This window comes from Pseudochaenichthys georgianus, unplaced genomic scaffold (assembly GCF_902827115.2).
Source record: "Pseudochaenichthys georgianus unplaced genomic scaffold, fPseGeo1.2 scaffold_450_arrow_ctg1, whole genome shotgun sequence".
In the NCBI taxonomy this organism is placed as follows: Eukaryota; Metazoa; Chordata; class Actinopteri; order Perciformes; family Channichthyidae; genus Pseudochaenichthys; species Pseudochaenichthys georgianus.
In genome coordinates, this window is record NW_027263015.1 from 165,765 (window position 1) to 193,394 (window position 27,630).

At 40.5% G+C, this 27,630-nt stretch overlaps 1 protein-coding gene across 1 annotated transcript; it reads left to right on the forward strand.

Moving 5' to 3' along the window:
• Nucleotides 1–28: 28 nt before the first annotated feature.
• wdr43 (WD repeat domain 43) lies at nucleotides 29–27,630 on the forward strand. The gene is made up of 18 exons (XM_034078623.2): nucleotides 29–284; nucleotides 1,115–1,246; nucleotides 1,963–2,084; nucleotides 8,878–8,998; nucleotides 10,095–10,213; nucleotides 10,351–10,453; nucleotides 13,018–13,082; nucleotides 13,504–13,663; nucleotides 13,763–13,849; nucleotides 15,433–15,549; nucleotides 16,328–16,477; nucleotides 16,750–16,836; nucleotides 17,018–17,049; nucleotides 17,257–17,320; nucleotides 21,062–21,175; nucleotides 22,103–22,172; nucleotides 26,674–26,735; nucleotides 26,861–27,630. Exons 1-18 carry the CDS (start codon nucleotides 78–80, stop codon nucleotides 27,002–27,004), a joined length of 1,956 nt encoding a protein of 651 aa, XP_033934514.1. The 5' UTR covers nucleotides 29–77; the 3' UTR covers nucleotides 27,005–27,630.

Below are 27,630 nucleotides of genomic sequence, written 5' to 3' on the forward strand. Positions count from 1 at the left end.
CTAACGCGCATGTGCGTAGCGGTCCACACGTGGGGTCTGTGTAATCCACGCACGCAGACGCAAGCAGCGGCTCAGAAATGGCGGCCGATGTAGGTAGCTCTTCGCTGCAGTTACCCTGCGTATTTTCACCTAAATCACGACAATACTTAGCGTTGTGTGCCCAGGATGGCAGGCTTCGCATTTGGAACACAGATAGCAAAACACTTCACCAAGAATACGTGCCTTCAGCCCATTTGAGTGCCACCTGTATCTGCATAGCCTGGGGACCATGCCGGACAGTCAAGGTACGTGAGGCCCAAGCAAGCTGCCTATGCTACTTTCCTGTTAAAGTACACGCAATAAGACGGGTAAAAGCGTCACTTTAAAAAAAAATATTCTCACAGAAAGCTTTGAACCTTCGCCTATGTGTTAACGCACGCATTAATTTTTCTGACACACATATAGCGTAGCCACGTTAGCAGTTAGCTAGCTTCCAACAGCTGCGCAGGACGCACATGTTAGTCCCACATGGTAGTGAAGAAAAGAAGGACAATGTCTTACTTTTTTATTTCAGTGCGAACTAAGTCTTAGGAATACTTAAAGCTGCTCCAGTAGTCTTACCACTTATTTTCTAAGCATATATAGACCTGTTAGTACTGCAAATAAACTCGTTATTGAAGTTAGCATTAGCCCACCAAAGCTCAGTAGCGTGTGCCACCATGACACTTCTGAGTGGAGAGGTTCACAAAGTGTTGCCTCTGTGGCAATTTATAAAACCGTTTCACAAAAGTATATGTGTGTAGTTTATGACTAATAATGTGTATGCCAAGTAATTATGCTTTTAATAATACATGGAATGTGTTATTATGTCCAGGATGTTTTACTCTAATTATTTCTACTACTCAGTAGGTTGTTGAGTAACCTCATTTGATAGCACTAGCAGTATTTGCTTTTATCAGCTTTCAATGCATTTTTGGTATAATATCAAAACAGTTATTGATGTAACAGACTGAGATTTAAATGCAAGTGAATTAATTGCAACCAAGTGATCCAAGCATGCACTATCTTTTTATAATACATAATGTTTTGGTTGATGTTTAGGTAGTTATACATGACAAATATGCTGTGTTTTCAGGAGGGACCTCAGAGGAAGAAGAGGAAATCGGAGGCAGTGCAGGAGGAGAAGGCAGACCTGTTGGCTATGGGCACAGCAGCAGGCAGTGTGCTTATCTACAGTACAGCAAAGGGAGCACTGCACTGTACACTGGTGAGTGAAACCTGTATCATGGCCTGTAAACTACTTCCTATGTTTTTCCAAGTGCAAAAGTGTACTTTATTGCCAAAATGTTGTTGTGGCATGTGAAGGACCTTTTTAATCTAAGAACTATTTTTTTGTTATCAAAATATGCTTCTGTTAAAGCTGTGTTGACTTAAAAACAACATTTTGTCATCTTCACCACGCCTAAGTGAAAAACAACAAATCAGACCCAAGGAGACTAATGCAGTGCCAATTACTGCTATGGATCTGTTTTAAAGCTAATCGGCTTTGATCAATTAAGTTAATCATTTTATTTATCAAGATTATGTTACTGCATTTTTTTGGTGACCTGTCCAGCATGTTGAAAAAGATTTGAGCAAAACCCAATCACTGGCCGGGGACATTTCTTTAACAGCTTTTATTTATTGTTCACTAGAATTTGAGTAATGTTGCTTAGTTTGACCTAGTGTGGAGGATATGAATTTTGCAAATGTTACCAGGGATACAGAAGGAGTTAGAGAAAATATATTTTCCATAACTATTCAGGTTTATGTACTACTGTCAGGATATAATGATAGCAAATCTTAGGCAAGGCTGTCTTTGAAAAAAGTTATCAATTGTAGCTTTTAAGTGAAAGCTATATTTATTCCTTTTATTTGTGTTTAGTTTGAAAGAATAGGATACCTTGTTAACATCTAGTAACTACTGTTTTCTGTCCCTTGCAGGATGGAGGCCACAGTGGGGGAGTGAACTGTGTCCAGTGGCACCCTGAAGACGGTTTATTATACAGCGGCTCAGATGATACTAACATTGTAGAGTGGGACCTGCAGACGGGCAAGGCCAGAAGGTCAGTATTTGGTTTATAAGAAGATTATAGGAATAAGAAAAAGCCTTTAATTAACAAAAGCCATTTGTGTGATTTTGCAACTAACCTGAAGGCTGTAATCATCCATTTACATGATTATTTAACTCAATTTGAATTGGCAGAATCGAGCAAATGAATACTTATTTCAAAAGAAATATGTCACACAATACATAAGGACTTTGACATTAGTTCAACACTTTAACCTCTTCAATTTCTGTTGCTAGTGTAAGTTTATTGTTTAATACTGAAATGGTGTCCCGATCTTACAAATTGCAACTTTTTTTTTATTGTCTCCTGTACATTTTACATTCTGGAAAAATAACAAATACTTAATTATATATATATAACCTGGGAACAAATGTTATCTTGTTACATTTCCCCTTTATTTTGCCCACTTCATAGTTTATACACGAACCAAAAATGGTGTCTTATTTAACTGTCTTTTCTGAAGTGGAGGCTGACGTATTGCAGACAGAGAGCCTTAATGCCAGATGAAATGGGGAATAGGAATGAATCACCTCTGAAAGTGTCTCAGGCTGTGAGGATGTGCTCTCTGTTGTTATTAAGGATAATGCTTCCAGGAACAAGCTTCAACTTATGCCTCTTTTAGATTTTATTGTAATTTTCTCAGAGCCTCATCTGCTGGTCCTATTACTATAAAAACCAAGAGGCAAACTCTGGGGAAGAGCCGGGACGCCAATATGGAAGTGCCACACGCTGCAGTTCATATATTGGCCGATAGGCGATGGCTGCAGAAAGGACACATTTCCATAGACCCCCATGTTAAAATGCCCAACTTTACAGCAGAAAAAAACATGTTTCTACCCCTGGCTCCATACATTTGTATTATCGATATAGTTAGATTCCACCTTCATGATTATGGATCTGTGAGTGAATTGTTTTCTAACACGACCCTTTTATTTATATTAGGCCTTAAAGTTTTTGCATAAATTAGGGCGTGGTCACTTTGATGGACAGTACATGCCTCACTGTCAGCTAACAGCAACTTGTCCGCTCTGCTAGGCTACAACCATAGAGGCTACAACGTTAGTTAGTCATAGTACTGTACTTGACCCTTTTAGCTTTAGCCGTGTTCGTGGTGATTGTGCCTTTTAGGGAATATTGTTACAAATACCAGACAATTCAAATGTCGTGCTGTGCGCTTGAATGTACCAACAGAACTTCCAAGAAGTCTAAAATGATAATATTATACATGTTAACCCCGTTTGTGTACTTGGTAGCTTAGCTTGTTACTTATTAGCCAGCTAAGGACGTAACCCTTTATGCATACATATTAGGGCTGTCAAACGATTACAAATTTTAATCAGATTAATCACAGCTTTAAAATGAATGAATCATGATTAATCACCATTTGAACCATGTCCAAAATATGTCATTTATTTATGTATATTGTTGTGGGAATGGAAAGATAAATGAAAGAAGGCGGATATATCCATTTAACATACAGTATCTATGTTTATTATAACATTTTTCCGCGTGTCAAAATGAAAGACAACCCACACACACCTATCAATCATCAAACCGTGGGGTCTTAATTCATTACGTGTTGATTTCTATCAACGGGGGAGTACTTCAGGAAAGTCGACAGAGGGGGGGGGCGGCGGCTAGTGGAGTACTTCGAGTGTGAACGTTGTGATCAGCTGTTTTAGCGCAGTTCTCCAGTGAAGAGGGGACTGGAGTCTCCCTCCGCAGCCGGTTGGCGTAGTTTTGGCACAGTTCCGTTGTACAGACCGACGTTAACAGCAGCCCTGTCTGTGCACACGGAGACCGACTCTGTCGTCCGGTGATCTAACCGCCTTCTGGAAAAGCTCCACAAGTACGCCGGTACGCAAATGCGCTTTGTGACACAAGTGACGGTACGCATTTCAGATTAGGCACATACCCTGCGTACCAGTTATGTGCACCCCTGTACTACAGCAAAAGTATTCTCCGTCGGGACTTCCTGCAACAACACCACGCCGTTATCAAAGATGTTCTATTGAGAAGACGATCACTACGTAAGTTTTCAAAACCGTGGCTACTGAAATCAATCTTACTACCTGCTGTCTGTGCAATTTACTCGCGTGAGTTGGCAGACTTTATTTTGCTTACTTTAACATCATTTTTCATGGTGGGGCTAAGCCATTTCTTGGTATGGGTGTAGCCTACCCCAGCCATACCCTGGCGCTGCCACTAGTGGCACGTATGGGGCGGGCCATTCTGCACATGCGTTAAATATTTTAACGCAATTAATTCAAAAAATTAATTACCGCCGTTAACGCGATAATTTTGACAGCACTAATACATATACATTTTAGTTTATGATTCAGCCTTGGGTAAGACTTTTATAGTCTATGGCTATGACGCCCATAATGCTAACCGGGAGCAAATGTTAATAGGGGACCCAATTATCCCAGTGGTGGCCGCCGGAGCTGCAGGGGGCTAGCTCCAGCCGGCGTCCCGGAGCTAGCCCACTGCGGCTCCGTTAGGTCCGGGCGGTGGAGTCCGTCGTTATAACTGGAGATCAAGGAATGCAGCGAAACGCAGACTTGGTTCGCCTGCTGTAGTATTGGCTAAATAAATGATGTTGAACAAGGCTTATTAAGCTGAACATCGGCACAATTGTTCTGCTCTGTATCGGTACTTATTTTCTTAACGTGTGAATGACAAGCATTAAGATAACAAAATATAGCTAATTCTCTTGCAGATTGTCTCATTTGATTATGAATGTAACGTTTATATAGGGGAACTACACTGTTAGCAGTAACTTGGTATGCATGTATTTCATGTTAGCTTAGCTTCTTAGCCTGAGCTAGCTCTGTTTACTTCCAGTTCGGAGGCAGCAGGTCCCACCTCGGATTAGACTCTGACGTTGCTGTCAAGCAGTTAGTGGCCGACTCCGCCTACTAAGGGCTTCACGGCAACTCTGCAGAATCCTATGGGTGACGTCACGGACACTACGCCCATTTATATATACAGTCTATGATAAAAACCCAGTCTGATCAGCTATTAGCTTGTATTACAGAGCTCGTCTTTTCAAGCTCGTCTTATCTTTGACCAGTACAGACACAGGCTCACTGAGAGAACAGGAACCAGACAACAGCCAACTTTCCCTTTGACTGTTTATTAGGGGTGTAACTAGGGATGTCTCGATCACCTTTTTTTGCTCCCGATCCGATTCCGATCATTTGATTTTGACAATCTACCGATTTTTCCCGAGCCGATCTTTATGCAATGCATTAAGAGGAAAAAAAAGGTAACAGATAATGGCTGGTCATCCAACGCGATGAATTCAGCTATCTTGGCTGTTATTGTGTTGGCCTTTTCACTGTTCTGGGGCAGTTTCTCTTTCCTTTTAAAAGTCTCTGAAAGTGTCGGTTGTTTCAGTGCCGTTACCTGAGTGGCCGCTGTGTACTCGCCGTGTTGTTGGTGTTTGTTTCTCAGGTGGCGTGTTAGATTGGTCGCGTTGAACGTAGCTCTGTTCTTTCCACCACGCGGAACCTCCTTCTTGCAAACATTGCATCTGGCTGTTACACTGCCTTCGCTTTCAATTTTATAATACTTCCAAACTCATTTATTTATTTGAATGAATATTCACAGTTTAATGATAATTAAAAACCCAAAACAAATATGTTATGTTTTGTGAGAACTAGTACAGTAAAGTTCAAATACAGATTATTTCAGTTCATTGAAATGCTGCACCTTAATGTTTATTTTATTTTGTATTTATTTAAGTGAATACATTATTCACAGTTTAATAATAATTAAAATCCCCAACAAAAATATTTTATGTTTTCTGATAATTTTTTCTGCTTTACCGAACCGTGACCTAAAAACCGAGATACGTACCGAACTGAAATGTTTGTGAACCGTTACACCCCTACTGTTTATAGAATTAACATCAATTGTTGACGGGTGACATGACCTGCTGCTGGTGACATTTGTCATTGTAAACAAACTGTTACAAAAAGTCGCAGTCCGCTAAAAACAAAACCATTTATTTCTCTCTTCCAACTCCACTGTGAATGATTGAACTGCTTATCCACCCCTTGCTCTCTTGTAAAACCCAGCAACTAATTGTATTCAACCCAATATGCTGCATTAAATACTAGGGTTGCCAGAAACTGACCATGATCAAAATCGATTATTCGGCAGCCCTGGCGAATAATAATCGATTATTCGACCGACCCTTTGTTCATCTCGCATGCGTGAGGGAGAGGGGGGGGGGGGTGGCGTGCTGCAGCAGCAGTCTGCTCTGCACGCAGGCTTCCTCCAAGTTTACAGTAAAACAAACTGGTGGTGTGACCAATGACCATTTACAATTATTAATACTATTACTATTATTAGCATATATATATTTTGGTTGAAACTAAGCCAGAAAGAAAAAAAACATAAAATAAATAAAATCGATTTCAATTCATGTTCACTCCCTTTTTTATACCATTATTATAATTAGGGATGCTCCGATCGATCAGCTGCCGATCGTTATCGGCCGATATTCACTCTCGGCCGATCGATCGGTGCTCTCTATAAAGGCCGATCAGGAGAGCCGATCACATGACGTAAAATACATGACACTTTTCTCTGTGCGCGGCAAAACAAGCTCGCCAAAATGGCTTCACCGGTCTGGCAGTAGTTTCAGGTGTCCGAAAAAGAAAATAGTGGTATGCAACATGTGTGAAGCATAGATCCTGCAGCTCCACCCGCTGTGACGGACCGGTGAGCGGAGCGACACACTAAGAGTTAGACCTAACGCACTTAGCTATTTTATCTACCTGACTTGCTCTTATCTGTATTCAGTGATGTCATCTATTGTAAATATGTACAATGGTATAACAATGTTGTGGTATTTTTATTATTGCTTTTAGGATGTCTATCACCATCTGGCAAAGGGACTATCGATGAAAACTAGCCTTTTGGCTAATTCGAGTACTTTTACATGTTTTTAGTATGTTGATTAATGTACACTGTCCCTTGTTTTATATAAATTAATTCAATACCTTTGGAACAAGCTAAACTAGTTATACATATAGTTATTCTTCACTTTCGGGTCACTCATTACTGGATCATTGAGCTGCATGAGATACTGACGGGCTGTCAGGGGAGGGAGGGAGAGAGGAAAAGAGAGCGCTTAATTTCTCCCGTGTTATTATCCAAAGTTAATGTAAACTTGAATAATGTACTTCATTTGAATGTAATAATTATGTTTGTTGTTTGTGGACGAGCACCATGTATTGAAAAATGAATCTGAACTTTTCGATCCGTTACGATTATAAACTGAAGCAATATAAAAATGAGCCCCATTAACTGAGTTTTAAACATCACTTTAAATGGAAGATCCCCATAGCCACCACCCACCCGATCGGATCGGTATCGGCCGATACTGATTTCGGCGATCAGCTCCAAAATTCCTGATCGGAGCATCACTAATTATAATACTAGAGAAACTCTACCAACACCCAAATCAGGTTAAATCCATAGTTAACTGCCAGCTGGGGTTTATTTTCCAAACAGGTCCCTGGTTCACTTAACCAGAGGAGTAAGCAGCCATAATGCTGCATGCATTGTTCTCACATGCACTTTCCCAGGAAAGTTAAGTCTCTACCTCATCTATTAGTTTGGCCGCTAGGACTGGGTGAAGTATCTCTGTCCTGTCTGCCCTTTGCTGATTAAAGTGACTAACCCGGAAGTTAGCAACAACTTTAGCTCAGGCTAACCCTCTAGGGTGGACAATCTATTTCCATTTTATTGACAAGCAATTCCGTTTTGTCAGATTTTGTTTAAGTGAAACGGATAACCGGTAAAGATTTGTGATGTTTAAACATGGCACTATTATTTTGTCAAAGAGGAAATGTGTTTGTTCAATCACAGGTATAAATATGTGCTGTCCAAAAAGCCAAATCAGAAGAGGCCAAAACTCCATCCCTTCTGTCCATCATGATGCAGAATGTTTTATGGTCCCTGTCATGGACTTCTTTTGGGCCAGGACTAGTGTTGGACCGGGACCAATATACCTTATTTTACCACTAGGTGTCACACTTTACTTAGCAGCGGACCTTTCCTTTTTATCTTCCAGTGTAAAGTGTTTTTTCTGTTTTGTAGTGGTGATCAAAAATGGCAGAAATCAAAGGGGCAGAGTCCGGAATCTTTAGTTCTCTTTGAGACTAACTTCTAGTCCCCCCTCCCCAAAAAACACATACTTTCTAGTAAAAAAGCATTATAATTGTAATGACATTGTTTTACTTTTTAAAGGTGTGCATTCAAACAGGACAAAACACTTGATCTAATGAACTGACACTTTACTCAAAAACACTGAAATACACCAACAAGCCGTAACATTGAAGGCCCCACCATCATGCGTTTATCACTGTATTTCATCATAGACACCTTTTCTCTGTGATTTAGTGGCAGCCCAGTTAGTGGGTAAAATCATGAGCCGTAATGTCACCATGAATCCTCACTACAGCCCATTTGTGGTCCTCAAAATGCTTTTGGAAAATGGTGAGTGTCTTTCCACTTTTCTTTCTGCGATCAGGTGGTAAATTGTATGCTGTTGAATGCAGCTGTACGATTTCAGTCCATTCACCTTGATATAAAAAAGAAAAACACGGATTACAAAACTCAATAGAGGATACTGGAGTTCAAAACAGGTGCTGCTGGTGCACGTTGGAAAATGATGTTGATTAAAATAAATGGAATCCCTTAAAGATGCTGTTAGACTAAAAATAAACACAGGCACCAAGAGTACTCATGGTGTCTTTATTTGTTTACTCAGCAAGTGGAAGGCGGACCGTGCAGCAGTGACCAGTTTGAGCGTGAGCCCTGATGGAAAACTGCTGCTGTCAGCAGGTCAGATCATCAAGATGTGGGACTTGGACACCAAGGAGATTTACAGAGTGAGTGCCAGCTGATCTACTTCATAGTTATTGATTTATTCGACTAGGCTCAAATATTATGGGCTTTCAGAAGTTACTCTTAGAGTTGAAAAAGCCCGACCTAATGTAGTTAAAGTAAAACAATATGGTTATGAATAGGAATCCATGGTATCTGTTCATCTTTATTTTCCTTATGTTTATAAATGTCTAGCCTAATCCAAGTTATTTCTGTGTATTTATTTAAGAATTTCTTGTAGTGAAGGGGAATTATATGCCATTAAATGTATTATTATTATTATTATTATTATTATTTTTAAACACTGAAAATAGCGGATTATGAGAGACAATGAGAAAATCCTACTGGCTGTTGGTACTTAAAATCTTGAGTAGGTAATTGTTTAGGTGCCTCAAGAGCATACTTGCCAACCCTCCCGATTTTCGCGGGAGACTCCCGATCTCATTGCCCCCTCTCGGTTTCCCCCCGGGGTCATGTTTCTCCCGATTTCTGACAAAATCAGATTTCCTCAGGACTGTTTCCACTCGGACTTTAATACAGCTACACCATTGTTTGGTTTCCATGGTAGCGCGTCTCTTTAGTAGCGTGCGCAACTGAAAGTCTGAGAGGGAGAGAAAGATAGTCACAGAACAAGAATGGACAACTCGACCCTCTGCTCACCCCTTTCCTGTAAAATACAGTTCCAGCCCACACATATGCTCCATCAAGGATGGTGCTACAGGCCGCAAGGCAGTGCACTTACAACTACAATATGCATGTTAATCTAATACAGCTCCGGCGATCCACTAGCACGCCCCCCCCCGGGAAATGCTCCCGGTTTCTGAGGTCTCAAGTTTGGCAAGTATGCTCAATAGGCTTTGGAAAAATGTGCTTATTCAAAGTTAGTGTGATGGGCTTAAAGGCACTTCATAATTTTAAAACTAAATATACTTCTGTTTCCCCTGCACTAAATGGAAATGAAAACAGAAGGACATTGTGATCAGCCATTTTGTTATGAAATGTGTAATCCTAAATCACTAATTATAAACCAGTCTAACTTTGGTCTGATATTTTCAGCAGGGGTGATTAAAATGTCCTGCTCTGTCATTGGTCCCTCTGCAGAAGTTCACAGGCCACTCCTCTGCGGTGACGACCCTACGTTTTGCCACCACACGACCTCCAGACAGCAACGGTCTCTACTTCCTGTCCGGTGCTGCACACGAACGGCTGCTCAGTGTTTGGTGAGTGCTCAAAGAAAACCCAGAGCCCTATTGTCTTCAGTGATGCCGTTTCACCTGGCATCTTTTGACATATATTGCCGTAGTCTGCTTTTGCAGTGTGTATTTCCTTGAACTTACCGGAAATTGTCTCATTACAGGCAAGTACGGCAAGATGGAAAGGACAAGAACTCAGTGGTTTCCTTCACACTGACGGACGAGCCGCAACACATCGACCTCGTCCAGTCCAACAACAAGGAAGAGGTCAGAGTGGACAAATAACATTTAATTCATTTGGAAAAATGTATTCTGAAAAGAAGCCTTGTTTGAGACGACAGGATAAAGTCTGGAAATTGACCAATAAAAAACATAATTGGTATTGACTAATATGTTCAGTATGTTCTAATGACAAAAAATACACATTTTACACTTAAGGGAGAAAACATTGGAACTAAAGTAAAAAAAAAAAGTTTAGTCCTCTAATCAAAACTGGACTAGAGTTTTCAACTAAATCTGAATAATACAATTTGACAAACTAATAAGCATGGCTTTCTAAAGAATAAGGCTATATGTGACCCGCTCTATCAAAATCAGTCGGACGTCGCGATGGCTCATTAAAAAAATCCGGAGTTTGTGTGTTTTTGTTTGATTTTAAACAAACAAAGTGTTGGCTTTCAGAATATGAAACTTTTATTTTCTAAATCACACGATAAATAAATGTTCTAAGCTTGTAAAGGGAAGATGACAGCTCGCGTCTCCCTCGCCACTCTGCTGTTCCTCAGTGCCGCTTCCCCTCCCGCCGCTGACATTATGAATGTAAGGTGTATAGCAGTGACCGCCACATCCGGCCCGCCAGACATTCTCATCCGGCCCGCACGACGGGGGTGACTGGCGTTGGCGGAGTGGTTACTGCGTTCGCCCCCCACCCATTTCTTTGTTTACAACATCTCGTGAGTAAGGTGCAGTACCGGAGTCCAACAGAGAGGCAGCAGCTGCGGGACAGTAGACTGCGTACTGCGAAACCTTCCCTCCCCTGAAGAAGAAGTGATCCTTCGTTGTGAAGAGTCTGGTTAATGCGCTCCGCACCACAGCAGTAGCCCCGCTGCGACAGAGTCCAACAGAGAGGCTGGAGCTGCGGGACAGTAGCCTAGAAGCAGGGTTGGGTTGTAACGGAAAACATAACGGCGTAACGTAATCAGAATACAAAAATCAAGTAGGCTAACTGTATTCAGCTGGCGTTACATTTGAAAAACGAGTAATCTGATTACAGTTACTTTCGTAAACCTGAAGTGAATACATTTTGGAATACTTATTGGAATTATTGGTAGAACATTTGCCTCACAAAATGTAATATTCTTTACCGGCAGAACTGTGTGCACACTGCACAGCGCTGCAGCATGTCTGTGAGCGAGAGAGAGATGCAGCGTGTCTGTGAGGCCCCGCCCCCGCACGCAAATGAGAGAGATCTCTTTTAAAATATATTGAAAGTTAGAAACGGAGATGGTTAGATAAAATTTGCAAGATAACGTTTATGTAGCATTTCTTTATTGTCGAAATGATGACATTTCATAACGGGATGAAATCAAAGTGAATGGCCTGCTGCTGCTGAATGCATGGGGCAAGTGACTGGAAAAAGTTTTAAAAGTTATTGCATCGTTTCAGATAATAATGATAATTCATTCTATTTAGGGGCGCCTTTCAAAGCACCCAAGGATACCTTACAATTCATAACATATTCCAAGGAAAGGTTTTAAGACGGTACAAAGAATGCAGTCCGGGTGATGTTTTTTATGTGGGGTGCAGATGAGAGAGCTGTCCAGAATGACACCAAGATGTTGTGTTTGAGTTCTTGATAAGCCATGAAAACAGTAAAATAAGTGTCTCCTGTGCACCAAAACATACCCATCTGTTATGGAAAAAGAAAGTATTCCAAAAGTAATCTGAATACTATATTATACAATTCTGGGCCCTTGGACAAATGTAGTTGGTGATCCCTGGTGTATAGTAATCATAGAGAACACGGCAGGGTCCGTTACAGTTTGTTTTCATCTGATTTCAATTAAACAAAGTCTTGGCTTTTAGAATATTAAACTTGTTTCGGCAAATTCAGAGGATAAATACAGCTTTGAAGCTTCGGCATAATTACAAGCGGAGAACGGAGTAACTTAACGTCACAGCAGGCACAACAACAGCCGGTGTTTCTCACGAGTGTTTTCCACGGGAAACAAACACAATACACACACGTATATACACACTCGCGAGCTTCCCCCAGACCAGTAATCCAAACGAAAATATCTTCTCTCCGTACAATTTTGATAATTTGCTCCGCTAATAATCAATCAGATCGATGGATTCCAGAGAAGAGAAAACTTTGAAGGCCTTTTTCTCAAAATGATGACTCGGTGACAGTCATTATATAATGTGACATATTTTGCTTAATATTTGGAGTACAACAACAATCCTGATATCATTAGAAAGCTATAGGAATCCCCTCTTTCCAACAGTGTATACAACTCAAAATGTGTCTTCGGGTCAATGGGACTGATTTCGATAGAGCAGGTCACATATATATATATATATATATATATATATATATATATATATATATATATATAATCGCTGCCAAAACTAACGCTGCGCTACATGTAGACTAGGATTGTAACCATTACATTTATTTGAAAAGAGCTTGAGATTTATGCTCTTGCTTCAAGCTCTGCTAAAGTGTTCCTCCCTGTGGTGTAATTATGTTGGAGCTATACAGACACATTTATGGCCTGTTAAGCAACCTATGTACTTTATCCAAATGTTTGTTTATTTGTTCTACACAGGCGGTGAGGCTGGCAGTGGTGTGTAAGGATGGGCAACTGCATCTGTTTGAGCACTTTTTAAATGGGTAAGCCCTTAAAGCACTGTATACAGAACTAGGCAGCATATGGCAGCGCAAGGTAACTGTATGAAACATTCAAGCCCCTAGGAAAGCAATTACCTTTTCGTTTTTAGAGACATTTTGCATTCTACTCGTACAAACTTTTTTTCTGTTCATACTATAAACCAAACATTTAAACAAAGCAAGCTGGCGCAGTCAAACACTTTAAACCTGTATATTTTTGATGTACAGCAGAACCTCTTTAAATAATATCTTCACTTGCTCACATTGGGTGTGTTTGCTCCCTAATGGCTGTTTAGGGACAGATCAGGAAGCATTTACGTCTCTCTACTTCTAAATGTGTTGAATACAAAATGTAATTTAACAGATTGTAATCAACATCGTATACTAGCCGCACTCAAGGCCTGTTGAACGTCTGTCCCCACAGTCCCTGTAAGAAGCCGCTGTCGCCCTCGTGTTCAGTTCAGATGTCGGACACAAAGGACTCACCTGTGCCAATCCCACTGCTGGCTGCCGCCCTGACTGCTGACAAACTGTCCGTGCAGCTGGCCTACGGGAACCACCTGCAGCCGGTGATGGAGAGAGTGGTGAGTACACAGGAGACTTTGTTTTAAATCATCTTTGGTATCTTCCTAGAAATGTTGGTCGGCCGAATTGTGCTTACCTGCCATGCTTTGCCCTCCCAGGAGATCAACACTGCAGAGAGACACATCTGTTTGACCCGGGATGTTCAGACCAGCTTGTCCCTTACCATGGAGACCAGCATATCCAAGGTAACAATCAAGTCTTCCTTTTCATTCTGAGTCAAGAAGACCAAGCTAACCTGGGCATGTTCTCCAGACCTTTTAATCAGGGTTCCCGTGGGGTCTTAAAAAGTCTTAAATTTGATCATCTAAATTTAAGGCCTTAAAAAAGTCTTAAATATGACCAAAAAATTAAGAAAGGTCTTAAATATGATTTAGAAGGTCTTAAAAATGATGGGATTTGAAGTACTTCTGTGTAGCGATCGCGTCTAAATGTGTTTTGGGGGAAATGTCCGGGCTGCAAAGTAACCAGTACGGTAAGAGCCTTTCAGTTCCCCCCAACAATCTGTATTGAAATATATCAACATGGAACCAGTGATCACTAACTTTGTTTCTCCCGGCCCCTTATTGGAGAACATCCAGCTAGTAACCTAGCAACCAAGCTTCAGCTAGCGGCAGTCAGAAACTCGGGTATCTTCTAATCTACTTATAAATAAATATGGTAAGTGTAAATTCAATTTGGTTGGAAAACATCAAATTTAGTGCTTGGTTGAAACCAGTGGAGGGAACGTGTTTGAAGCCCGCTGCACCTTTTGCAAAATAAATGTGCGTTTGTTTTGCTAATGCATCGTTAGCTAGTGCAGCAGCTCCCGCAACAACACCGGGGGACCTCCGGGAGACATTTGGGTCTACGTCTACCCTAAAAGCGGAGGTGCTGTAGACGCTAAATACCGTAGCTAAACACCAATCATACAACCGCAACGATGAAAGATTGTAGCCAAGGTAGCAGAGCTCTGAATATAGCTCTTGTTACTTTCTCTCTATCTCTCTCACACACACACACACACACACACACACACACACACACACACACACACACTAGGGCTGCTCGATTATGGCAAAAGTCATAATCACGATTATTTTTGTCAATAATTGATATCACGATTATTAAATACGATTATTCATTGACTTTGAAAACATCCATTTATTGAACTTCAAAACGTATAATATTTTGAACAGTATCTCTTTAACTGTTGATTACCCTGAACGTATAATTCAACTGAAAAAGCAATACAAAAATAAATGATACATTTTAAATAAATAATATCAAAATAATAAACAAAATCAACAAATATTTGAGCGCACTTCCACAAGCTACTATGATAAATAAAAATTAATTAGACTAAAATTAATTGGATCAAATACGTTGTAGTACACTGTCACAACCTAGCAAAGCAAAAATAATGTTTTCGTAATTGTGGCAGGCCAAAATCGTAATTGCGATTAAAATATGATGAATTGCACAGCCCTAACACACACACTTTTTGTCTAACACGCTAACACAGTTCTGTACTGTTATGCTGTTATGTTCAGTCATTGTTCTTATGTTGAACATGAATACATTTACTTTGTAAGTAATTATGGGACGTATTTCTTCTTTCATAGCAATTTTCCTTCATACTTTCTTGCTGTGAAATAGGTCTTAAATTCTATTCAAAGTGGTCTTAAAAAGTCTTAAATTTGAGTTGGCGAAACCTGCTGGAACCCTGGAATGGTCTATTTTCAATCCTGTGACTGAAGATGAAAAGCTGACATTCTGTTTTGTGTTCCAGGTGAAGACCCCTATTGTCAACAACAAGAGCAAAGTGCTGGTGCCAGGGCTCCCTGGCCACCAGGCCCCAGTCAAAGGAACATCAGAGAAGAGGAAAAAAGACACAGACACCAAAGAGGTGGGTCCAGTATTCAGTGCACCTTTCTCACTCTGCTGGCTTTATGGCTCTGCCTCCAAACAAATAAACACATCACATGTTACTTGTTAGACGCTTTTATCCAAAGCGACTTACTGTGGGAAATCCCCACAGGAGCAATTTGGGGTGAAGTGTCTTGCCCAAGGAAACGACATGGCGTGGGGTTTGAACCTGAAACACAATTTGTCAACCAAAATTCTTCAGGGTTTCCATTATAGAAACCCTTTAGTAAAATATGTCTTAATATGTAATCAAATGGGCACTGTTTTAACTGTAACATCAGTGTTCTTGGGCACAATATGTCTTCATTGGTTCACTCTTTTTCACATCTTGAACATGTTAATTTCTGACTTTAGTTTTAGTTTTCTTCAAAATGATGGCAAATAAAGTCTCACTCGGACAGTATCAGGATATGATGTGGAATTTCAACATTAAAGTCAAACATGGGCTGTGATCCCTCTATACTCTTATTTTAACAAAAAAATCATATTGGAACAATTACACACAATTACGGGTTAAATCAATCCGTTATATTTAGGAGAAAATATCGAGACATACATCATAGCCTTAACATATCGCTCTAATCATGATCGCAAAGCACTACCACTTAGTAACAACTCACTCATTCATCCTAAGCATAGTATTTTATTTCTGCATGCTTTCAACTAGTGTTGTGTTGTTGGTGTTAAACCTGGGAAAGTCAATACATTAAGCGTGTGTTGAGATTCCTGTTATCTAATACATCTCTGTTCTCCTACAGATTTCAATAGTAGAGCGACTCGGTGAGATCGATCTGTCTAAAGTCCCCAGCGAGAAGGGGGCTCCTAAAGGGACGGCCTCTCTACAGACGGACAACTTTGCAGTGCTGCTGGTGCAGGGCCTGGAGAGCAACGACGCCAGCATCCTAAATGTAAGAGTCTGAAGTCAAACACGGGTTTTGAGAATTGGAAATACCAAAGTGAATGCCTTCTGTTGTTTTTCCCCACAGATTTGAAAAGATGATTTTAATTTGGAATTTGTTTAACTCGATCACAAATAGATATTTTTACACCAAGGCTGAATGTTTAGTATTCAGAGTTCAAACTTGTACAAGCTTCTACAATTTCCTGGATGTTCAGCTCATCTCCGTTCAAACACAAGCCTCTACTTTAAATGTGTAAAATCTTCTTTCCTCTACCACAGAAAGTTTTTCAGACTCGTAAAGAGATGGTGATCAAGAAGACGGTTGCTCGGTTACCCCTCCCTGCTGTTTTACCCTTGGTGGAGGAGGTGAGGTTTAATTTTCTTTCACATTCCTTTTTGACACATGCCAAGGCTTTTTTTATCCTTTCTTCACCCTTAACCTGCCCAGATCTTGTGTCTCCGTCACCATTTTTTAAGTGAAGCTGTTAACTCTCTGCTATGATTTACTGCAGTTTTTATAATCGGCTCTTTATCTCCTCTCCTGTAGCTCACAAAGAGGCTCCAAGGGCACCCTTTCACGTAAGTTGGTGCCTGACAGATCAACTGTCAGCATTTAATTGGTTTCAGTTGACAGTGTTTGACCAATGCAGACCTCACTGTTTGTGCTGCTGCTTTTTAACTTATCCATTAAAAACATAAAAAACAATGAGCCCCATCATGTGGATATACACAATCATGCAGTTCTGGGCCCCACTTGACAGCTTATGAATGTGTTCCTTCCTACAGTGCCGTTCTAATGGTGCGGTGGCTCAAGGCTGTGCTCATGCACCACACATCATACCTGGCATCGGTGAGTCCGCTTTCCCAGCATCACATTATGTCTGTAATGCTTATGTGCAGCCACCACACCCCAGATTGTTGCGCTTTCTTTGGTGCAGGGATGCGTACCTTTGTAAAACAACCCAGGAATTAGCATTGCAAGGGCTCCCTCGACAAAAAGCCAATCGAATATTTGTATTGGACATTGGAATATAGCAGAAAATGAGCTCCCTGACTAACAAATGTTTATTATAACCAGGGGTGCACATAACTGGTACGCATGCACGGCAAACATCTGAAATGCGTACCGTCACTTGTCTCACTAAGTGCATTTGCGTACCGGCGGACTTGTGAAGCATTTCCAGAAGGCGCTTCGATCACTGGACGACAGAGCCGGTCGCCGTGCGCACAGACGGGGCTGCTGTTAACGTCGGTGTGTAAAACAGAATTGTGCCACAACTTCCACTAGCGCCCACCTCCCGTCGACGTTCAATACATAACACACTTCAGGCTTTCCCCCACCTGAACACTGCATAATGTGACTCCCTTTAACCTGTTAAGCCCAAGAGCCTCCTGTACAGGGGGCTGCAGGGTGTTTTTTCACAAAACTGTGTCTTAGGGCTTCTTAATATTTAAAAACCTATTAATGTGTCATACCCATTTAACCGGAAGAAACTCAGCTAACTGACAATACGAATCATTTTTACCGAAACAAAACACAAGTCTCACAAGAAGCGTCTAAATTAGCCCCGAGCGGGAAAATGCTGTCGCACTTAGCACAGAAGGTAAAAATACCCTTATTACTTATCGTAACTGCACATACAAGATATCCGATTAAAGATGAGACTCCACAGATTATATAGGTATTGGTATCATCACTGAGCGATCAGAACTCGTGACAGGGGAAGCAAACACAGACATCACAACACGTAGCATTCACGGGAGATCGTCTCACCTTAGCTGTTATTCTGATCAAAAGACAGGTTCAATGGCATTAAAACGATAAAAACGCTGCTGAAGGTTAATCCAATGGTTAATCTGTGTCTTTGTCACTTTGAAATGATTACTGATAATCCATCATTACATTTTTTTGTCAAAAACTGAGATTTCATATTAGCTGCTAATGATAGCCAGCTGTATCACAGCTTCTGGTTCCGGGGCATTCTGGCTGCGCATCACTCATTCACAAATGGGTAATGTTTAGATGGATTTTAGGAACTTCCCCTCGATTCTATTGGCTCCAACGGTTAAAAAGAGGTGTCAATCATAAAAATCGAACGAGGGGGGCCATAGATATGGAAAATGCACACAAATGACCCCAGAAGTGTTTTTGTTTTTTTATCTCTCTAAAAAGGTCAAATGTCACTTGTTTTGAATCAATCTTGATACAGGGTACTTATTATGTTATAGTTTGGATTCCTAAAGCTTTTAGTCTACTATCCCATCATTCAAGGGTGGTTTTCACTAAAAGTACACTATAATTCACTTTTTTTTTTTACTATGTTCAATCTCAATTTACGTTAAAATAATTTAAAAAAAAAGATCTTTATTGATTTTGACTTTTGTACATCCAACTCACAGGTTTATCATTGCTTTGAGAAAAAGGATTATTAATTTCCCCCTTTTTAGAAGTGACGATAGTCATTTGTTCTGGGTAGGGATGCTCCGATCGATATCGGCCGATATTCACTCTCCGCCGATCGATCGGTGCTCTCTATAAAGGCCGATCACATGACCTAAAAATACATGACACTTTTCTCTGTGCGCGGCAAAACAAGCTCGCCAAAATACTGCCAGTATTTTAAGGTGTCCGAAAAAGACAATAAAATAGCGGTATGCAACATGTGTGAAGCAGAAATCCTGCAGCTCCGCCCACTGTGACGGACCGGTGAGCGGAGCGAAACACACTAAGAGTTAGACCTAACACACTTAACTATTTTATCTACCTTTGGAACTAGCTAAACTAGTTATAAAATATGTTTATTCTTCACTGTCGGGTCACTCATTACTGGATCAGCGAGCTAAATCAGACGGATACTGACAGGAGGGAGAAAGGAAAAGAGAGCACTTCTGCAAATTTCTCCCATGTTATTATCCAAAGTTAATGTAAACTTGAATAATGTACTTAATTTGAATGTAATAATTATGTTCGTTGTTGTTTCTGGAAGCGCCAGTGAATGAGCCCCATTAACTGAGTTTTAAACATCACTTTAAATGGAAGATCCCAATAGCCCCCACTCGATCGGATCGGCGATCGGTATCTGCTGATTCCGGCGATCGGCCCCAAAATTGGAGATCGGAGCATCCCTAGTTCTGGGAATGTCATTTTCGAGCCTGAGACCTGAAAAACAGGCTCAGGGGCCTCATTTATAACGCCGTGCGTAGGATTCACGTGGGAAGGTTGCTTACGTAGTAGAACTCCAAAAAATAGGTACAGAAATGTTCGGACATTTTCTGATTCACCAAACATTGCGTACCGGCGATGAAAGTGCGTACGGCACTTCCTACGCCGGTTTCCCTTTTATAAATCACAATCGTCTCGAAATGCGGTGCAGCTTTTGCGGGCTTCACTTAACGCCCATATTTGCCTATAAACAGTCAAATAAACGCCCATTCATTCATTTTGATTGACTTTATGAAGAAGATCGCAGGAAATGATGACGGAACAGCTAAAAAACACACCGTGTCAGATTTTGGTTATTTTGGGGAGGTGGAGATAAATCATATTGTTTGGTGGATGCAGTTTGAACCAGAGTAGCAGCATGGAGGTCGGATCGTCACCAAAATAAATAAATAAGTGGTCCGAAAAAGGTTAATGACAAAAAAAATACACATAGTCTTCCTCAGGCAGTGTGTTTGTACCGGGGACAGGAGACACACCCTTGATGAGAAACTGTAAGAAATGATCGGGGAATCCCTCCGGAGTGGAGTCATGACGACTGGATCTGAATTATGTTTTTGTATTTGGTGGTTTGTGTTCCAGCTGTCGATCAGCTGTGCGCAGTCTCCACTGCAGTCTGTGCATTTCACCCCCCTCCCCACAGCAACTCTATATCCACCAGTTAAAGGAAATACAACTAATGTGTTGTTATATTAGCTGTACAATTTACCACATATGGTGTTCTTAGCTTCCATTCCTGTGTTTTTCTTTTACGAGCGACTTATCAAGTCTTGGCAAACGGCATAAAACAGGATTACACATGATGGTATATAAAACCATGCTCATATCTACAACCTATAGAAATGCAAAACGGCGTCAGTTTAGACGTAATTCTGTCCTCCTGCTTACCGCATCATTTATGAGAAAACATTTCATAACATTAACACAACATATCCAAGTTATGTTTTTGTGTGCACTGAGGAGTCTCAAACAGGCGTTTGTTTAATCATTTTAAGATTGGCTTTAATCAATATTTGAAAATGAATTCTTCATATATGATAAATGAGAGGTAACATTTTGTTTATGGTATTATTTCCACATATTTCTCTCCATTCTTCCTTCTGCCAACGGTGTCGCAGTTTCTCGTCTCTCCCGTTTTTGTGCTTAGTGCGTACGCATGGGTTAGAGTTTGCGTGGAGGACCGCACATTTCCCCGTCAAGTTAGTATTTTATAAATCGCAAACATTGTGTAGAAACTGCTGTACGCTATTTTTTGAGCGTATAGCCCTTTATAAATGAGGCCCCAGGGCTTAACAAGTTAAAAGTTCTTGTTTGAGTTTTCTGCTGCAGACATTTTTTTAACTCGGACTGATCCATCTGTTATCCCAACAGCTGCCAGACCTGGTTACCCAGCTGGGAGTGCTTTATCACATGATCGAGAGCAGAGTGAAGATGTTCCACAAGCTGACCAAGCTGCACGGGAAACTCTATCTCCTCATGACACAGGTAGGTGTCGACAATTACAGAAACAACAGCCGTTTCTTTGCTTTTAAATGACTCGGATGTTTAAGGTGTGAATTCACAGGTAGGTAAGGCTTTGATTCCCTTCTGGATGATAATGTAGTTCCCAGAACTCAACTCCACAGTCTGATGGACCTGTTGGAGACCCCTAATCAAACCATTTAGACCTCACCCAATAACGATTGAGTGCCGACTAATCAATGCCCCTTCTCCTTCCTCCCCTTAGGGGAAATGAACAGGGTCGTTTCCCATGTATAAAGTTTGACCAACAGCTTGACAAATGTTACAAAAAATTTACAAAATCTACGCATATTATTGGACTTTCTATCGACCCTTTGCACAAGGTTTATTTCGATATATAACTGACTCAAGGTATTTATTTCTAACCTCGAGTTAAGACTTGTGCTTCCACCCCAGCACTCCGGTGCCTCAGTCACACAAGGACAATAGTTTTGAAAATGCAAAGTTGATTCTGTAGCCTTGTGCTAAAAGTTTTTCAGTCCCCATTGCCTGGACTGGAACAATCTGTTGATGAAAGTGGACAGGATTATTTTTCTATGCCCCTTACATTTGCATCACAACCAAAATGCACCTGTGGATTTTACAAAGACGAGAACCTACAGGGATTATTATCAATTTGCACAATGCATAGTTGACAGCTTCTGACCTTGTTGAGAAGGCAGGTGAAAAGTCATGCTTCCTTAGAAACACACAATGAATTCAATGACATTTGGATGTATATTGTCACTGTCCAATTCCATAATATACACTGAGCTACAGAAAACTGCAGTGCTGGGTAAAGGTGCATTCTAATACATCTTGAAAACAAAGTGCATTTTCCACTAGTGCTGATGAGTAAAAAAGTCTACAATTCTTTGAATCTCTAATGGCAATCTTCCCTTTTACCACTAGGTGGCGACAAGTGACAGCAGCAACACAGTGACAGAGGTTGACCACACAGCTAAGCTGGTGTATGAAGAAGGTGAGTGTTTCTGTTGTGTCCCTTGTTCTCTAAACTCTTGACTTGTGTCCCCAGCAGCCTTTGTTCTTTAAAACCTTCCTTAACCCTCTGGAGTCTAAGGGTGCGTTCACACCTGCCTTGTATAGTCCGGTTGAATCGAACCCTGGTGCGTTTAGCCGCTTGGTGCGGTTCATTTGGGTTGGTGTGAACGCAGTCCGAGACCTCTTAAGTGAACTAAACAACCAGACTCTGGTCCGCTAAAATAGGTGGTCTCGGAGCGCTTGCTTGCGAACTCTGGAGCGGTTCATTGCTGGTGTGAACGCAGTCCGCACCAAAACATAGGAAGCGCAGTATGTACGTGTCACAAGAATGCGGATATCTTCAAAAATCCTTAGTGAAAGAGTCTTTCAAGACATCCGCGGTTGTTTAGTTAAAGAGTGAAGCTGAATTAAGTGTTGAACAGTGTCGTGTAAAGTAAAAATTCTCCGTCAGCTACATAAAAGTAAGAACACCTGTCGTCGGTGAAACGCCCCTCCTCTGCAGAACGTCTTTCATGGATAATGCTGCACATTATCCCGTTTATTACATGGCCACATTCTCAACAAAGTAACGACATGACTCCCGTTACTTCTCTTCTTACTTCTATAAGAATAAAACACGAGGTCCAATACTCCTGTCGGCGGGCCAGGATGTAAAGGTTTCAACAAAAAAAGTTCATGATGGGAGCTGATGAACATGAGGCTGCTGCTGGGCTTATCGCGGGTCCAGTGAGGGAATCTGACAGGGAGTTGTCAGTATAGTCAGTCAATGAGTGATTTAAATGTAGGTGCAAACGACACTTAATGCGCTCTAATAGTACAGGTTGTTGCATGTGTAGGTAGCATGAGTCTCACACTGATGTGCCATACTGCGGCATGAGCCGGAACAATTAGAGTAGCTGCGGAAACATCTGTCAGAATACAGGATTAGATTTAGGCCAGTCAGGTAATGGGGCTCCCAGATAGGAAATTGGACATGTTACAGAGAAACTAATTGTCTGCGAGCGCTCATAAAGCCTTGCTACTCATTATGAACATTCTCAGTGTGTCAAGCTATGCCGTGCTTGGTCCTTTTAAATTTGACGGAACAGCACCTGGAGAGTCTTGAATTTGATGTTTAAGGAGCATGTTGCAACATTTCTTTTTTTTACTTCAAATCTCATTAAGTTGATGGGTCTCTTACGATCAAGGAAAAGGCTCTACGGTTGACATGTTTCATCCCTATTGTAGTCCTGCCACTTGACTTTGAAATGAAAGTCTGTACATGTTATGTTGGTGAAATGAATCTTGAATTGTCAATTAGCCTGCTTGATGTAATTTCTAAGGAAGAAAAAAATCTCCATGTCCTCTTGCATGCATAAACTAAAATCTTGTTTTGTATATTTATTATTAAACAATTTCATTGAATAAACGACAATGTAATGCTATCAAACGTTTCTTATCCTGAAAGATAACGTGTAAGACTGAATTATGATGTATAACAAGAGTCAAACACAACTAGGTTTGCAAAGGGGCGGAAAGTTTCCATGGGAAGTTAAGCTGTGGAATTTTGGAAATATTCGATGCAAAATTAAACACAAAACATGACATTTCAACAGAATTATTTTTTTAAGTAAAACGGAACAAGTTTTAATTATTCTATTGAACAATTATTTGTTTCATTGAAGAACGAAAACAGGAATGTTGAGTTAAATATTACTCATCCCCCCCAACCCCACTCATTAAAAAATGAACAAAAATGCAACCCCATCCAAAAATCCCCACAAAGTCCCATTCAAAATGTTGAATGAAAAGAGCCCCTCTCCCTCCAAAAAGTTCCATCAAACAAAAGCAAATCTTCCTTCAAGCAATCCTCTGCATTTTTGCTTAAACCCTTTCAGTTAATGGGCTCTTCCTAGGCCTCATCAACATCCAACAACATGTCCTCTTCAGTGTCACTGTCCAGCCTTGTTGAGGATGGCTCTGTGTCAGGTTCAAAGAGCCTTAGGTTTGCCCAAATGCCAACCAGTTTTTCCACTCTCACATTTGTTAGCCTGTTGCGAACCTTTGTGTGGTCTCAATAGCCATGCAGTAAGCAGTGGACGGCATGGATATGCCATTCAAGTACACTTGAATGGCATCTGTTTGTTTTAGTCAAGATTAGGGATGGGTATCGTTAGGATTTTATCGATACCGGTACTGCTTATCGGTATCGGTATTTTTCGATACTCTTATCGATACTTTTCAATAATTTGGTGCTCAAAATTATAGACATGAATACAAGATGTGAAGATTAAACAGTCATTTTATTGTAATTTTCTTGCAGAAGTAACTGTATAACTTATACATTAGCTTCTCAGAAGCAGACAAAAATAAATAAAATAACTTAAAGGGGCCTGGCTCGCCCTATCATGCTTTTTGGGGTTTTCCCTCGGACAGAGGATGAAAAGAGGCCTTTTTTTGGTTTATCTTCATCCAGACATTTCAAACTGACAACCTAGCTCGACAAGAGATCCTTAACCATTGTCCTACAGTGACATCATGCAAAACTGTGATATGAAGACATTGGTAAAAAGGCTAAGATGACAAAAAGATAAAGGCGAGTGCGTATATTATTCTGGATTGTACTTTTAAATCATCACAAAATAAATGATGTGCTGAACTGAAACACGTCAAAATATGTCTGAAGGTTTAAACATAGAACAAAGTATTTGAGCTTAAAATATGTCAATTCCTTGAAAACGACCAACAATTGCTGAACCATACATTGAAACGTTGACCTTTAACGTGTTAGGCCCCAAGCCTGTTTTTCGAAAATGACATTCTCAGAACAAATGACCATATCTTCCCTTCTAAAAGGGTTAAATTAATCTTTTTTCTCAAAGTAATGATACACCTGTGAGTTGGATGTAGAAAAGTCTGAATCAATATAGATGTTTTTTATTTTAAAGAAAATTCAGATTGAACATGGATAAAAAAACTGTAAATTATAGTGTCCGTACAATATTTTGTACTTATAGTGAAAACTAACCTTGGATGATTGGTTAGTAGACTAAAAGCTTTAGGAATCCAAAGTACAATATATAATAAGTACCCTGTATCAAGATTGATGCAAAACAAGTGATATTTGACCTTTTTAGAGAGATTTAGCAAAAAAAACCTCTTCTATGGCCATTTGGGTGGATTTGACCTATCTCTGGCCCCCCTTGCTTGATTTTGACATGTGCCATCTCTTCCTGACCGTAAGAGCCCATAGACTCATGTTAAAAAATAAAGCTTGCGTCTTTGCACATGCAATCATGTTGCATGCAATCTTGTTGCATGCAATTTTGTTGCAGAGCGTAGGAATATCCCTGCTCTGACTTCTAGAAACGGATAGCAGTTTTATTGCTTATAGATTATCAGAACATTTCAAAGGGGACAGTCACATTGGATATTAACCTATGGATTAACTACACCATCGTTTTTATCGTTTTAATGCCATTGAAGACCAGTTTTGACCAAGGAGCCATGTTAGCGGTTGTGGCTACCTTGCGCCACATGTTTTGATGTACGTTTTTGTTGACAACATCGTGAGTTTGTATCTTTCAGTGTTGAGGTGGGCACCGTTAGATTCTGTGTCTTTACGATCATAAACGATGTGTTGGATGTGCACCTAGGATAAGTAATGAGGGAGCTAGGAGTGATTTTCGGTGCAGTAATAGGTTAGCATTTTTTGCTCGGGCTAATTCAGAGGGTCAGTGTTAGCATTGTGTGAAAAGATCTGTTAAATTTGTTTTTTTCCGTTATATGGATATAAAACATTCATAGTTTATTCAATATTAAGGTTCCTTAGACGTTGTTTTCTGCAAATCACGCGATTTCGGCCCCGGAACCGGGTCCGTGGGGCTTAAGAGGTTAACAACATTTAAATGCAGTTTTCCAATTCACAATGACATCTGTAAGTTTAACTGGTTTATAAAGCATTCAATGAAAGGCCAAATTATTATAGGTGTAGGAGCTCACATTAATACACTGTCAGTGTTAATAAACTAAAAAAAGACAAGTCGATGTGCCTGCAAGACTTCACTCAGGTGAACAAAACATATTGGAAAGTTTCCATCTTTGAAAATTCCCGAAATGTTGCAACCCTAAACACAACCACTGACTGTTGGTACTCAAAATCTTCTCATTGAGTTGTAAGGTGTAGGCTTCAGACGCTCTTCTTTTTAAAGTATTTTTTATGCATTTCTGTAAATTCTAAGTAATTGTGAAGGGTGGGAAAAAAGTATTCTTTAAAATAAAATGTATTCGCATGATTATTATTATTTTTTGCTGGCACAAAAAGTGAACAAATAACATCTGCACATTGGTGTCCCCGTTATTGTATTGAAATGTAAATATCTGCCATCTCTCGCATGATATTTATTTATTAAGTGAAAGCACATTGTTTTCTCATGTTGAGGTTGTACCAGCATTGATGTAGTGGAGACAGTTTTACAGCAAATGGATTTGTTTCTTTACAGAATCATCTGACGAGGATGAGGCCTCTGGTGACGAAGCTCTTCGTGATGACGAGGACTCTGATGTAAGTCACTCAGATCTTACAAGTGTCTATAAAGACTGTTAATGTTCATACCCAAACTGCAGACGGTTATCAGGCTGTGAATTTTAAAATGAGCACTAAGATTAATTTGTTGTGGTCCTTCTCAGAACTGGGAAGAGGACGAGGTGCTGGAGGAGAAGATGGAGGAGGAACAAGTGGACAAGGAAGAGGGCGACCCCGACATCAGGAGAGACTCCAAAGAGAACGGAGAGGAAGACATGGAGCACGGGAACGAGAGCGAAGAGGAGTGAGGCGCAGAACAAGAAACACACGATCATACACAAACGGACCTGAAAGCGTTATATATATACTTTCATTTTATTTTCTTCGATTTTATTATCTGAACCAAATGTGGTTTTACAAAAAAAAAATCAAGGGGCACGTGGTGTTGCAACGTGGGTGGCCCAGACACCCAGCCCCCTTCCACCTCCCTGTCTTTTCATCAGAGGAACAGATGCAGCAGAAACATTCTGCAGAATGATAATTGATGAAAGTTCCCTCAGTCTGCATCCCAGCTCTGACACCTTAGCGTTCATAGAGACGGAAAATATAATTTCCCGGCGTTCCATTTTGCCTAAACTGCATTCCAAATTTTATGTTATGTATTAAATAGCTATTAGGGTATATTGAATGAGCAGCTTTACAGTAGAAAATACGGATGTGTTGATTCTAAGAAGTCTGGAACCCGCCTTACTGACTCGAACGCAGCGCAGGGTGCAGCTGGGATGCAGGCTGTTTGTTGTACAGAAGACTGCTACATCATGTCCCCACACAATGTAAATCTGTATGTACAGTGAAGTGTTTGTACGAGCTCTTCCCTCTACACTTAACCCCCCTCCCCAGAAATGCTTGGGATTAAATGAACTCCTGTAAAGTC

Bases quoted from the DNA above. Each gene is read 5' to 3' on its own strand.
- wdr43 (XM_034078623.2), top strand. From the start codon at position 78: ATGGCGGCCGATGTAGGTAGCTCTTCGCTGCAGTTACCCTGCGTATTT. The intron at 2,085-8,877 runs GTCAGTATTTGG...TTGTTTACTCAG, and splicing joins CAGACGGGCAAGGCCAGAAG to CAAGTGGAAGGCGGACCGTG. The intron at 26,736-26,860 runs GTAAGTCACTCA...GGTCCTTCTCAG, and splicing joins GTGATGACGAGGACTCTGAT to AACTGGGAAGAGGACGAGGT.